The following is a 15027-nucleotide window of genomic DNA, read 5'->3' as shown; positions in this document are numbered from 1 at the left end:
GTAGTGTGTGTCTAAATATCACCACAACACTGCATTCATGGATTCATTTACCTCTTGCACAACATTGTGTAGCAGAGTTAACACTTGGTTCATGTACGTTTACGGGATTTGGTCCGAGTTTAGCTCCTGCAGTTGACTTGAAAACTCAAAGGAAAGGTTACTGGAGTATCGCTGGGCCCCTGCCTGAAGCTACCTAAACTCGAACTTGGAGTCATGGGGCCAGGCAGCAGAGCCCAGGGTTCCCCAAAACCGAGGGGGGGGGTTGGGTTTGGATGGCTGGGGTGCGTCTCTTCCAGTTGGCGCTGAGCCTGCTGGGGGGTCTGCGATGGGCAGGAGGTGGGCGTGTCAGAGGTCCTCTTCCTCCCTTCCCTGTGTGTGGCTGCAGGGTTTTTAGCTCTGAGACACGAGAAACGCACAACTGGCCGTTCCACACTGGGTGCGTGTTTTAACAGAATAATTACATCCGATAGCTAGAAAGAAAAACACTGACGTGGATATAATTTAACTGGCATGCCGTATTGGAGTGCAGTCTGAACTTCATGCCAGTCAGATTGGAACTGGAGCTCTGGAACAAAATACGTCCACATTGTATCCACATTTTCTCTTGATTCCCTCTAATGTGAACAGCTCCTGACATCTTAATTTATTGGTATAGTTTCAGTTCAGATCAGTTCTACATTTAAGTCTCAAACAGTACATCCTGGCCAGTGTAATTTACAGTCACTTGAGGTTGTGGTGGTGTAACTATATATATCTATGAAATATATAAGCGACCTGTTCAGTGCCGTGCTTCCATTTATTTGTCAGTTCAAAAAACTTACAAGTCCTAAATTAATTTGGATGGGGTTTCAGAAGAGTTCAGTTCATTTAAGAAAGATTTTCTTTTTTTTATCAGATAATTTAAATTGTTAAAACATCTCCCGAGAAGGCTCTTTATGCAAAGTGTTGTAGGAGTACGGAACAAGGTACCAACTCATGTTGTTGAAGCTGAACCCCTTATTGAAACAATTAACTGGACAAGTCCCTTTGATCAATAAGCTGCTAAGTACCCAACGGGCTTTGTGGGCTGAATAGACTCCTCTTCATGTGCAGCCATTCTTGTTCTTCAATATACCTCGATTCATCTTGCTCTATACCTCTGTGTTTTCTGCCTTGTTATAGGTATAAAAAGAACCTGAAGGCCTTTTACTTCGTACATCCTACTTTCCGTTCCAAGGTAAATTATTTTTCACCCAGAGGAGCTTACAGAAGGTAGAGACTGCTTTTGCAGATTACCGTTTATGACATTTATTTTATGCAAGTTAAAACCTGCCACATGCACAGAGCTAAACAGCTGCAATGCTTTTGGATTTTTTTTACTTAGGAGGAGTTTTGAGAATATGTTTTAGGCTAAGAAAAAGACAATTTTGTCTTCAGCAATCGGACTTATTTTTTCCAAAATATGGCAAGTAACGATATATTTATATCTATATTTACTCTTTGTGCCTCTGTGCCTCACAGTTCTCTTAGCTTTCAGCTGTCAGAGTATCAATGTATTCCTCTATAAATGTGCCTTTTTAATACTGTTAAACATTTGTTTCTTTGTGTATCTGTACTATATGCATTACACCATGTTTTACATTAATCATAATTCTCTGTATTCCATTTCTTTTTTTTTTATTTGGGTCAGATTTCAGCCTGGTTTTTCACGACCTTCAGTGTGTCTGGGCTGAAGGATAAAGTTCACCATGTGGAAACTCTGCAGCAGCTGTTCACATGTGTAGTACCTGAGCAGATCGACATTCCCCCCTTTGTGCTTGAGTATGAAGCCCGGGTAAGCAACCTCCAACCTTTCCTTTTCCTCAGTTATAAACACCTGAGTCCCACCTTAACCACGCGTTTTCCCTGAACAAAGAGGTACCAGCAGTGCTTAACTTGTCAGATCAGGAACTTCTGATACACTTGTGATCTGTCATTTTTATATCCCTCCAGTAAGAAAAGTACTCCTTTTAACAAAGGAGACACCGGCAGTGTGTGATTCAGATGTAAAGCCTTAATAAAAATAAGGACTCAGACGGGTATGTTCTTTTTTGGTGCCTGCATTGTCTTAGAATTTTAGTCAGAAGGTTTCCTGCGATTAAGTCTGACAAAATGTGTGAGTACAATTGTCACCAGGCAGTACTTTATTCATACTGTTCTGTATTTTAAACATTACGCTCCACTAACCTAATTTGGTAGAAGCAGTGACTGATATTTTATTACATCCACATAACCTGGCAATATGCTTCAGTTTAGATTCCTTCATTTTTGTCACGGGGTGTGCAGAGATTAACATTCTTGATTCAGAAGGATTCTGATAATGTTACTTTCTAACTCCTTAAGTAATTACCTTGAAACCTTGTGTGGTGCAAGTGGTAGTGGAGTGTAAATTTATTTGTGAAACTCTTAGAATCTTCATAATAGTGATTGAATTATTTTTTATATTAAGTCTTCAAGTTTGCCGTCAGATAAAATTAAGATTCCTTTTTTTCAGTTTACAAATTGTTAAAAAGTTTGGTGTAAGCTGGTCTTGCGCAGATTGATAAGAACGGTGAGTCAATAATATTAAATTTCAACCGATAACTGGAAAGTAAGTGACCTTATGCAGTATAATATTTGCCCTTATAAAGGGAAAAAACTTGCATACTTTTTTTGTGAACTGTTGTCCTGTGTCTCGAAGGATAATAAAGTAGTGTATAATGGCATATGCAGAAAAATATTGTGGGTGTAATTTTCTGCAAATATTGTCGACAGAACATTTACTGTGGAATTTAATTGGACAATTACTGTAAATGTATTTAAAACATTTTTTTCATGAGGGAGGCCTTGTGCTACTGCAGTTTAGATTGTCCGAGATTCTTAATCGCATTTAAAATTATTTTATTTTGGAAAGGTTATAAGAGTTTCTAAGCCGGGTTAGATTTTAAACTGGACGATTAATTTAAATGTTTTTTTTTTTGTTAGGGGGGACTGGAGGTGGTGAGAGGGAGTTAATTGAGCTATTTGCCAAAAATAACAAGCAGAATAAACTAGAATAGATACTCTCTTCATAAATAATCTACTAATTGTAAGGATTTTTTGCAAACATATGGGGCACCAGTCTTTTAGCTGTGAAAGGCCGCCAGGGCTCGGGAGGAAATTTTAAACGCACTTCAAAAGTTAGGCTTGGAAGAGCATCTTGGAACGAACCTGCAGCTGCTTTACAAATTGTCCTCGGCAGAAATTCAGAAAAGAGATCGTTGTGCTGAGGCTCTGTCCCTGCGCCGGCAGGATAGGCTTTTGTTTTTCCTGTGTGTCGAGTTTCCTCATGCGGACGGACTGTTCCAGCGGGCTGTAGACCCCGCCGGCTGCCCTGGTCTCGAATCCGCCGACCTCGCTCCGCGGGTTCTGGTAGCGGCAGGACCGCACAGCTCCTCTCGGGGCGGAGCATGGAAATCCCCCTTGCTGCAACTTAATTACGGCGATCGTTTTCAGCAGGGTAGAATTAATCAGACCTCCCGTCTGTCAGTGAAACCCACTGCTAATTCCTTTCCCTCTTTTATTGCTTCATACACAAGACATTATTAAAAGCATCAACAGGCTTAATCAGAGTTATGCCTTCAGGATGGTGTGTTTGTTCTCAAGAGCCAAATACTGGATTGCATATCAACTGCAACTCCGTTTTGTCCTTTTTCCTAAATGTTTTGTAGGAATAGTGCACTTGGTTTTTTATAGAACGTTTAATTCAATTCAGTTCAACTGTGTCATTATACTTAATGGGGTTTAGATTTGCTGTTGCTTTTAACCCATTTAAAGAAAAATGTAATGCGACCTAGAATGGTTTTGCTGTTATTTGAGCAAACGTTTCAGAGTCTGTTTTGCATGAAATTCCCCACAGAAGCTCTAAAATGGTATCATTTGTATTATTATGATCGGCCTTTTATCTAACACTCGGTTGCATGATACTGTGTTCTTCGTGGAGCAAACAAATAAGTAAGCAGTGTTACTGGTGGGGGAGTTGACATCTTGTTCAGTCTGCGTTTGATCGGCACCCCGGCGTCATAGAGCATACACTGTAAACTCAAATAGTTGGAAAAATCAAATTAATTCAACTAAAAACTTTCTCATCCATCTGATAATTTTAAATATTGTAAACATTGTAATCTTAACCTTGAACTTGAGACAGGATAAAATGTGATTTAATTGAACAGCTGTGCGTGTTGTTTTTGTTTTTATTCTTATCTGTATAATTTATTTATGTAAGGCTGTCTAAAAATCCAAGGAAATATATTAACCATATTTTCTTTGGTCATTAGCTTGCCTGCTTTGGCGAGTCCCGGTCCTGTTTTTTTATTTAGGTCTAAAAGAATTTTTGTTCTGTTCATTTCCTCGATTCTTTTGAATCAGACAGATTTTCTCTCTAGCAATCACACTGCCCTCCACCTCCGAACACCAGCAGTAGTTAGACCCCTGTGGTGTCCTACCCTCAAAGTGTGATTTTGCCGTGCTAGGTACTGATTACAGGTAATGGCAAAAAATCATAAACTTTTAAGTTCTGTGAGCATTTAATTATAATTACCCTTACAGGGAGTGAGAGGTCGTTTAATTCTCATTCCTTTGATGTCTTAAACTTAGGTTATTATATGGTGAACGTTAGCTTGTAGGGTGTGTAGGAAAACGCAAAGTGAAAAGATATTTTAACTGCTTAGTTTGCAGTTTTTAAACTGCAAAGGAACAAGTAATAGGTTTATTCCATGCTGAAAAAAAAGAAGAAAGAAAACGCAACGTTTCGGCCGTGGAGCCTTCTTCAGGTGGAGCCTTCTTCGGCTCCATGGCTGAAACGTTGTGTTTTCTTTCTTCTCTTTTCAGCATGGAATAAACCTATTACTTGTTCCTTTGCAGCCTAAGCATTCTGACGCAGCTCTCCACCTGAACTACTACAGTTTTTAAACTGGTCAAGTTTTTAAACTTGCATACTTGTTTTCATATTCCCATGACAAGTGTAGCTTCCACCAGTGCTGGGAGTCTTGGGGGGCAGGGTGGAGCTGAGCTTAGCAGCGCTTCCTTGCAGTGCTGGGGCCCTGGGCTCAGTTCCTGTCCTGGGATGCTGTCTGTGTGGAGTTTGTGGTTTCCTGACGGTGCTCCGGTTTCCTCCCACAATCCAAAGGTCTCTTGGCTTCTGGGAAAATTGGCCCTGGTGTAAACGTGCATGTGTGATTCTGTGTCTGTGTGTCCTGCGATGGACTGGCGTCCTGTCCAGGGTGTGCCCTGCCTTGCACCCATTGCTGGTCCGGATGGGCTCCATCTCCCCTGGTTAAAGTGGTTAGAAAATGGTTGGGTAAAAGTTTTGAAGACAATCTTTACTTTGTGGAGGACATCATGGAGATATAATCCCAAGCTTAAAAGTACATAACGCTCCACTCGGCAAATAAGGTAAAAATGTGAACCAGTTTGACCAGTCCTAAGGTTAGTGTAGTTTCGTGCTTTCACACTGACAGACAGCATGTGTCTGGCTAACTGGCACACACCTCCCAGAAGCACTGGATCCTCTTTCAGTGGAATCCTGTAAGCCAGCAGCACTCAGTGTAATTGGTTTGGCAGTGGGCAGTGGGTTGTAATAATTCATTGCCCTTCTGAGTTGTTTCCTTTTTAGACTGCACCTCTGTTCCAGTTGCTTGGTTAAGCTGTGCACTTTTTTGTAATGAGTTCAAGAGCCAAAAAGAGAGGAATCTTGCTTTTTTTTTCCTTGGACCATTCTTTGAGTCATTTGAAATGAGTGTTATTGGAGGACAGGATTATCTATCCCCAAACGGATTGTCGTAATTTTGCAAGGCTACTTTGCTTTGCTTACTAAAAAAAAGTGTTCATCTGCATAAGGTAGGAAGCGGGCAATGAGGTAGGGGCAACTAGAAGGTTGATAAAAAAAACACATGTGCTTAGACGTTGCATGGAATATGGGCAGGTAAGGGCAACACGTGTTCACAGTGTAGCTAGCATTCTTTGAATAAGGATCTATCCAAAAAATCCTGTTGATTTTGGAAAAGATCCATTGTAACTTTTTTTCCTTTATGGGTGTTGTAGCCAGTGTTAGGAATGCCATATGTTTTGATCCGCCTCTGAAGTCTACTTGTCTTAACGTCTTTCTACAGAACAGCTGTACTCACCGAATCCACTGTTGAACTTCTGTGTGGGATTCTGGTACAGCATGAATACAGTTCTCCTCCCCCACGTAAAAAAAATATGCAGGTCCTTTGTAATTCGTGAGTTTTCCAAATGTTGTGCTGGAAAAGCACTTTCGAGTCTGAATCTGCAGTGATTTATTTGAATTGTTTTATGCATAAAGTAAAGTCATCCAGAATGAACTTGTTGCTGAAAAGTTGCCACGAACCCTTTACTCCATACAGTTGCATTTATTTATTCTAGAAGAATATGTGGAAATTTTAAACACTGCTCTTCCCTGGTCTGTGGGTTTAGGTTTTTTTTACCTGATTATTTTATTTTTCTTCTAGAAAAGATGCACTTTGCTCTGATAACATTTTTACTATGTTTAGGACAGACTCCCTTTTCTTATGCTGATCTGTCATTGTTGCAAAGAGCAAAGTTCATGCCAGGTGAGGCTATCTTCATGTTCTGAATATCCTGAATAAATTGCTTGAGGGACCACAATTCACTTCAGACGCTTTTCAGAAAATCCATTTACCTGAAGCTGAACAATTTACTGAAGAAAGCTATAAAATGTGAGTTTAGAACTCTTACTTTTCTGAAAAAGTGAGCGAGATAGACTTATTTTCAGGATAGTAGCTTAAAATTAACCTTGTGTGAACTGCAGCACATCTTGTTTGCGTTTCCTTTGAAACCAAGGTTTAGCTCATTGCATCATAAGAGATATCCGTTTGTCTGTGAGTTCTTCAAGTGTTGGTCCTGTTCATAAAATCTTTCTGTTCTTAAATTCTTTTCTTTATTTTTTTGCTGCACAAAGTAGCCCTCGGCAACACTAGCGTTGTGCTTTGCAGGAGTCCATCCGTGTGGCATGCTGCTAACAGAGAAATGAAGAAATGAGAAATGAGCCTGTGACTGAGTAATATCCATTTCTAACAACCAGAGACATGTTCCTGGCAAGAGGTGTTTATTTACACACGTCTTCGAAAACAGCTTTGCCGTGCTCGAATTTTGTGTGAATTTATCGAGGACATTCCCCAACCCACTGCCGTTACTGGCTTTTACATTTTAATCTAGGGGTACACTTTCAGCAAATATGTTTTTTTTTAAATGAAACCTCTTTAAACTGGGGCCAGGGACCTCGAGCTGCAGTTCGGGTGTGTAACGGGTGCGCCTTTCTGTGTCTTCTAGGTGAACGGACCTCAGCACTCCTCCTGCTCCTCTGGTCTGTGAAGAACAGGACAGACTGTAACGCTCCGGGGGCGCCAGCATCCAAACTGCACCTTCTCTCAGTTCATCCCTTTGAGAATTTGGATAGGGATCCCTTTAGCTGTCTCTCCGGTTTTTCTCACTCAGTTGTTTAAAGTGCTTAAACAATCAAAAAGGTGTGGACTGGCATCTTAGGCCATAATTTCCAAAACCACAGTGTGTCAGTTCAGCGGTGAACCACCGAAGGACGCGAGTCAGTATTTGTGACACAGTGTACATGCAGAGCCTTTTCCACAGCAGCTGGTCCGTGTGCAAGTCTTTTACTCCGTGACAGTTTGCCCTCGAATCTTTAAGCGAACCTGCCTTTGGCAAAAGGGCCCTTCCTCACCCTCTTAAACAGAAGGACTGGTCTCTCCAGAGAGAACCAACTGTGGGGGGGGACATTTTTTTTTAAACATTTATTCTGCTGATTGTGTGTGGAGTTCCAGCTGTTTTCTGTCTAGCTTAGATTTGGAGCTTCATCATTCAAGTCAATGCAAAACTGTGAAAAGATAACTTTACTAAATGGATCGGAATTGGGTTTTTTTTTCCTGCACTATTAGCCATGTAAGGTCTAGCATGTAGAAGCACTGGAAAATTGTGTTTAGAAGTGTAGTTTGAAAAATGTATATTACAACACCCATCGTTGAGAGTGTGTGAATGAAGTGTGTTTTGAGACTAGTGAGTTGAAAGAAACAGTATCTGGATACAGGAATAAGTACACACGTAGAGACTATGACCTTCTCCCTTTATAGCTCTTATAGGTGCCCTTTTCACATATGATGTAATGGATAAAGCAGATGGTTTCCTAAATTGGTCCCTTTTGAGTAAAGCTCAAATACCCAGGTCATGTGTGACGTGTCAGGGCTCATATAATATGCAGCTTTGCGTTCACAACAATCGGGTTGAACAGGAGAACACGAGTTTTAAAATGATAAGAAACCTGTTTTCTACCGTCTTTGATTCCGACAAACAACTTTCAATCATGGGGCAATTTCATAATATACGCGCTTCAGAAGATTAAGACTTTTATCTCCTATGTCTGCATTCATTTGTCTTCATTTCATGCTTATGTTTCGTTACCTCAGTTGTTCAGCCAGTGCTTTGCCCCTAGTCTGAGTTCATAAGCACAGACCCATTCTCAAAATACTGCCTTTCATATATTTACAAGTGTTTGTGGCTGCCCACCTCATCTGCCACTGTGGCAAGATAGCAATCCACGAACAGCAGCAGGACTAGAACAGCTGACAGACAGCCTTGTCTTCAGCGCTGATCTGAGTAAGAACACAAGAGAAGTATTTACTGCGGGTTGCTAAAGCTACTTGCTTTTGCCTGTTGCAGAGTTTGTCTTGTGAGGTCAGATTCTCTGCAGTGCTCCTATCCGAAGGGGACAGGAGTTCTGAATCTGCTGTATAAGTGGAAATTTTGAGCATGTTCAACTCCCAGGATGTTGAAGAATTCTGAATTTGTTGCCTGTAAATTTAATGATCAAGTCTTAAGAAAAAAGATAATTATGGCCAGATTGTTGAAGGGCAGAATTAATTTTATTGGCTGTCTTCTTCATGTTGACTTCAGCATTTTAAAAAGGCACCAAAGAGGCTTCCTAGTATGTAGGTGGGACATTGTATAAACAGTGTATTGTATAAACATTGTATATTTACTGTAGCGGCGATTTCACTGTAAAAATATTAGACAATGGTGTGGAAAGCACACAGCCTGGAGACAAAAGTAAACATCTTTAGCACAGTAGTTAACCTGGAAAAAAAAATCACATTTTTGGGGAATTTGCTGGACGTTGGGGGTGTGGGTGTTTGTTTATAAATGTAAAAGCCGCAGGTTTTTTGGGGGGGATGCTATGTTTCTGTTTTATTGGATGGATAGTGTCTGCCGGTGAGGCTCTTCTGTAAGAAAAACAACATTATTTGTTTGATTTATGCTTTGTACATTCGTTTGTAATCTCTCCGAGCTACAAACCTCCCGCCTGTGCACGTTAAGTCCTAAAATTGACATGTAAACAGTGACTCAGTTACTTTGTTGGCGTTTATTGTTTCTGGTCATTGCTGACAGCTGGTGACTGTTGCAGTGGGTCCAGTGGTGGAACAGGCAAAAAAACCCTACTTTGCATACTAGTGTATGTGCATGCACGCCATTACATTCTAGCACTGTGGAAATATGCTTTCATTGGAAAAAAAAAAGAATCAAGTTCAGTATGAGAGTGGTTGGCACTTCATTCTGTCTATTCATTTGCATTTCACTTTTCAGAAGATGTTCTTCGGAGTGTTAGGATAATGAAATTGAGCAAAGAACACTGGAAACAAATTGTTTTCCACATTGCTAACCGCCCTCATGCATAAACCGCAGTCACAGCCTCATTCCCACAAAGCTTATTGTTCCCCTACAGACTATAAACAGCCAAAGCTGTGGTTCTGGCATTCATGCGTCTTGCAGAAGAATTCTGTGTTGATTTGTTTATTCAGAGATGTGTGTGTGTATATATATATGAGCATTTGACAGTACAAGAGAGTTTCTCTTTTTGCAAGCATTGATTCTTGTTGCATTTAACACAATAGCACTGTCAAACGTCGCCGGTGTCACAGCCAAATAGTGTAATGGAAACGAGCTACTGATTCCTTTTGCCCTTCCTTGCAGCCTTATTAACATCCCCGAGTGGTAAAGCCTGCATTTTATGTTGATGGACATACAAGTCAAAAGGGGACACCTTACTATTAAACTTCTTTTCATTTTCCAGATTCTGTCTGCAAGTGAATTGTATCAAGCTAAATTCGGGCTTTAAAATGACTGTGTTTGTGAGCAGGACGCGATCTTGTGAAAGCTAGTGTGAGTGTGAAATACGATTTCTCTTCAAGCACTTTGAAATGCAAGAACTGTTCTACTGTTACACATTGGACGGGTCATAGGTTACACCCTCTGACTTTTGGAGAAATGAAGCATGTGGTATTTTTATTTAATCAGTGGCTGGTATGATGCTAATTTATGGTACTGAAAAAATCTAGAAAAAATTAGGTAATTCTGCTGCTAGTGTTTATTGGCCAGCCTAAGGATGGAAATACTGATACTACTTTGCAATGTAATACAGTCATTGAAGCCCATTTTTTACATTTTTCAAACAGTGTTTACTAATTACATTTCTAGTGCTGGCAAAGATCATAGCTGTACATGTTCATAAAGAAAATTAACACTAGCATTTAATATAATCCTACTATGAAATCTGATACAGAGGAGTCTGATGCAGCTAACAGTTTAGGCCAATTGAAAGATTACCATACGCAATGTGTTTTGGCACTCCAATGTAAAGTTCACATTTTTGTGTTATGAAATAAATTGTCCTTAATTTCCCTTAATATTTCATTAATTGGCGGAGAGCTGTAAGCAATGCATATGTGAATACAAATTGTTTTTATTGGCAGTCCCTTCGTGTCTTCATTAGGTGCATTTGATTATGGCTCACATTTATAGACACATCTGGGAAACATCATCTCAACCCTCCGACTTCTTGCTCAGTGTACTTGGTTCCTGGAACTCTGAAGGATGAGCTGTTAGTGTTATACTGTAGATGGGCGATAAGACTTTGTTCTGATTTTTTTCAAACTCTGTATTCTAGAACGGGGAAAATGACATCTATTATCCAATGTGATAGGAGAATGTACAATTTTGTTAAGAGAATATTGGTTACGTTAGTTCTGTGCTTCGAGACTGCTGTGTATCCTAAGATCTTCACTAACATTTCAGTGCTTCTACAACCTGTTCAGTTCATCTGCATTTTGATTTGTCACCTATTGTAATGCGGCACTTCATTATTGGGCATTCAATAGCAAGGAATAGCAGTTTTCATTCCGTTTTCAAAAACGGTTCCTCGGATGTACATTGTTTGAAATACAGTGCTTTGATTTGAGTGTTTTGCACAGTTGTGTATGAATACATGTTGTCTGCTATGTACTTTCTTATTTTGATAATCCACTTCCTGTGTTCGCTTGTTGATTTTTCTTGTGTTATTTGACTTCAGGTTTCATTGTATATTACATTCAATATCCACACACTCTCCGTGAGAAACTCAACTCTGTGCCATCTGTGACTCAGAAAGAAAACAAAAGAAAGCAGCTCACCACCACCTATTAATCAGAGTTGCATAATGCAAATTTCTTTCTGGAATAAAAAAAAGTTGCCTTTATTTTTAGTGTTAATAAGTGTCAAAAATCAAATGAAAACTTTTATAAATGCTGGAACTTGTACTTTAACTTTCCTGTAGTGCGAATGTAATTGTAAAATGGAAGGTAATTGCAACATTTGTGAAATATGAAATTCTGATCTATTTCCTGTTAATAAAAAATGAGTCCAAATGTTCTTGTATCCGTTTTGTAGGTTCTGAGTACTTTGAGATTTAAAGGAGTAAGTGCAAGAAATGATCTGAACATTTCTGTGGGAGTGAACTAGCTTTTAAGTTTAATTATCTTAGAGGAATACAAGAACAAAGCAAGAACTGGGACTGCCCAGTAGGAGGCACGTGTCCAGTAAGAACTTGCCCGATTCAGCTGTAGCTCTCCAAGCATCTGCCATCTCCCAGGGACTATCCTGGGACAGAATATTGGAGAAAGTAGACTAAACCCATTGCCAGAAACAACCGCATCTTGACAATCGCGAAACATGGAGAAAAACATGCCCATTTAGCCCCCTTGGACAAAACACTTGGTATTATAGTCAAGTCCTGGCTCTGTTAAGAAATGTCACAATGAATCACTTGATGATTGGGATTTTTGGAAGTCCCAAATGTTATTGTCCCAAATGTTATCGGTAACATTCCAGCCCCTATTCCAAATAACATCTGTTCAAGTTCGAAAACGCACAAAAATTAAAAATGAAGCCAATCCATTTATTCTGTCAGAGAAATCAAACCGAATTACACATCTTACCCTCCCATCCCAACGTGACACCATAAGCATGCTTTGCAGAATCTAGACTGTAAGTAAATAAAAGGAGCCAAGAAGCTTTTACTGAAATTTTAAAACTCTAGAAGCAGCAAAAACTTCATTCAAAATTCTGTTTGTTATAGAATAGACACGGCATGGACTAAGTGGACATTATAATGATCTGCAAAGGAAAGGTAATAGGCTTATTCCATTCTGAAAAGGGAAGAGAGAAAACGCAACGTTTTGGCTAAGAAGCCTGAAGAAGTACTTGTTCCTTTGCAGACTACGCATGCTGACGCAGCTACCCACCCGAACTATTCTAATGATCTTTTGCCTTTTCTGCTCTTCCACATCATTCTGGTCTTCCCCTTCCTTCTTCTTGCATTTTTATGGCTTCCAGTGAAAGTCATTTTTTTAAAAGTCACGGTTGTCCTTTTGTGTCACTGTAACCCTGCCAGAGTGATTCCATGTGTCATTCTTCCAGCTTATCCCTCAGATTCTGTTCAAGTACAACAGTCAGGAACTTTTCTAGGCATTTGTGATGAAACGAATCAAGCTTTCCTTCATGCCTCTCGGTAAGTTGCCATCATCCACCTCTGTGGCACCAACAACTGCTCTGTACACCCTTAACTTGGTTTTCGGATGATTCTGACTTTTCCAAATAGTGACACTTATTTAAAGTATGCAGAATTCACCTTTCCTAACTCATCACCTTTGAGAATGGATTCTGCTGCTGCTGTCTCCAGCTGCAATGATCATACTGCTCTGGAACCCGTTAGTGACCTCGTGAAAGAGGTCTAGATCGAATAGCCTTAAGCTGTGCCAGTGGATGCCATGTTCACATCCTGTTCACACTGCTTGTAAGGCTTTTGTTTATGGTGAGTATAGTTTAGGGCAGCACAGTAGTGCAGTGGTTAGTATTTCTGCCTTGCAGTGCTGGCACCCTGGGTTCAGTCTTGGACATAGGATGCTGTCGGTGTGGAACTTCTGTGGTCTTCCCATGTTTCTGTAGGTTGTCACTGGGTGCTCCAGTTTGGTCCTACAGAGTACAAAGACATACTGATGGGTTAGTTGGCTTCTGGGCCAACATACTGGTAGGTTACAAAGGAACAGGTAATGGGTTTATTCCATGACATTTTACCTCAGATGACCATGATCACACTGATCTCTCTGTCTCTGTTCTCAAAGAAGGGTTTCTCAACTCCCACAGCAGAAAGACAACAGAAACGAAACTCATCCTAAAACTGGGTTCACACCTTCCCCCTTCTCTCATTGACAGACTTATTTTCATGTCATCGTCTCTATTCTCATGCAGGTTTTGACTCCACCCCTTTCTCCAGCCCTCTCCACTTTGCACTTCCTGAGTGGCCTCTCTGCCTCTCCCCTCTCCCTCCTCCTCCACTTGTCCAGCTTTTGTTCTTCTGTGCTATTTAATCTGTGCCGTCTTCCCCTTCTTTCTCACACCTGAAGAAGGCTCCATGGCCGAAACATTGTGTTTCTTCTCTTTTCAGCGTGGAATAAACCTGTTACTTGTTCCTTTGCAGCCTACGCATGCTGACGCAGCTCCCTATTTGCTAACTGCTGGTAGGTTAATTGGCTTCTGGAAAAGGTGACAGTGGTGCATGTATCTGTTTGTGCCTGTGATGGACTGGCGTTGTATTTATGGGGTACCCCATCCTGTGCCCTTTGCTTGCTGGGATAGACAACCCTGAATTACCATGAAGCAGTTAGAAGGCGGATGGAGCTGTTAAGGGATCAGTGCATGACCCTCAGGTCAGTCTGGAAGGCAGTTTAGAAAATGGAAGTGCTCTGCAATTCTCCTCACAGACAATAAAAGCCCAGCAACATCAGCCTTGTCTAAAAGCAGATACTTGTTTCTTGTGGAGAGGTCTACTGATTTATCTAGCCATAACGATAGACAACTGCCAAAACTGGTGAGCGGAGAGCAACATTAAAAATGTGTTGCTGTGGCATTACGCGGGGACGTGTCCAATGTGGCCTTAGCAATCACAGCTGCTCTGGCGGACTGAGGATGAGCCACAGCTGTGAGGGCTCCATACAGGCACACTGGACACCCCCCAAGGGGACGAGCAGGGCCACCCCCGGAAGGGGAGGCACATTTTACTGGCAGTCCCGGAGGGGGATTGTACCTGCGTCGTTATTTTCTTTTTCCTTTTCCTTTCCTTTTTGCCTGTGCCGTCACAGATCTTTACTGGGGCGGGCTGACCTTGTTCCCAGGTTAGGTTTTGATTTGTTTTGGCCTTGCGTGCCCTGCTCTTCCAGACCGGACCCCGCTGAGTAGGGTCAGTCCAGTCTGGTCGCTGCTGTTCCGGCTGTTCTCCTTTCCTAGACCCCGATGAAGAGGGCAAGCCCAGCCGGGACGTCGCGATGCACGGCGGTACACCTTTCTTTTGGATCTTGTTTATTTTTTTCGCCCTTTTTTGTGTTGTTTTCGGTTCTTCCTAATCTCACACCAGTGTAGTTAGGGGCGTGGACTTTTTACCGGTGCTCGCCGGGGTTCCTCCCACTCCCGCACTGTTACACTGTTTACCACAGGGAAGAGAGCATGAGAGGTGAAATATTGTCTGTGATTGATTTCTTTTGCCCTTAAGGAACAGCCTCCTTCTAGTTAATATACTGTAACTCAGTGTATGAACCGTTTGGGCTTTTTAAGAGCAATATTTTAAGTGAGAAAGGG

The 15027-nt window shown here is 41.1% G+C and overlaps 1 protein-coding gene across 2 annotated transcripts in view; it reads left to right on the top strand.

Annotated features, from left to right (window-relative positions):
* The window catches only part of gdap2 (ganglioside induced differentiation associated protein 2), a 33349-nt gene extending 21587 nt beyond the window's left edge, over positions 1–11762 (top strand). For both annotated transcript variants that reach the window (XM_088645040.1, XM_088645032.1), the window contains exons 12-14: positions 1162–1216; positions 1670–1813; positions 7348–11762. In XM_088645040.1, the coding sequence (XP_088501166.1) occupies positions 1162–1216; positions 1670–1813; positions 7348–7389 (241 nt within the window). In that variant the 3' untranslated portion in view covers positions 7390–11762. The remainder of the gene's footprint in view (positions 1–1161; positions 1217–1669; positions 1814–7347) is intronic.
* The last annotated feature ends 3265 nt before the right edge of the window (positions 11763–15027 follow it).

Source organism: Lepisosteus platostomus, chromosome 2 (genome assembly GCF_059453375.1).
Source record: "Lepisosteus platostomus isolate fLepPlt1 chromosome 2, fLepPlt1.hap1, whole genome shotgun sequence".
NCBI lineage: Eukaryota > Metazoa > Chordata > Actinopteri > Semionotiformes > Lepisosteidae > Lepisosteus > Lepisosteus platostomus.
Note: the sequence above shows the minus strand (reverse complement) of the source record. Positions and strands in the feature narration are given on the sequence as shown.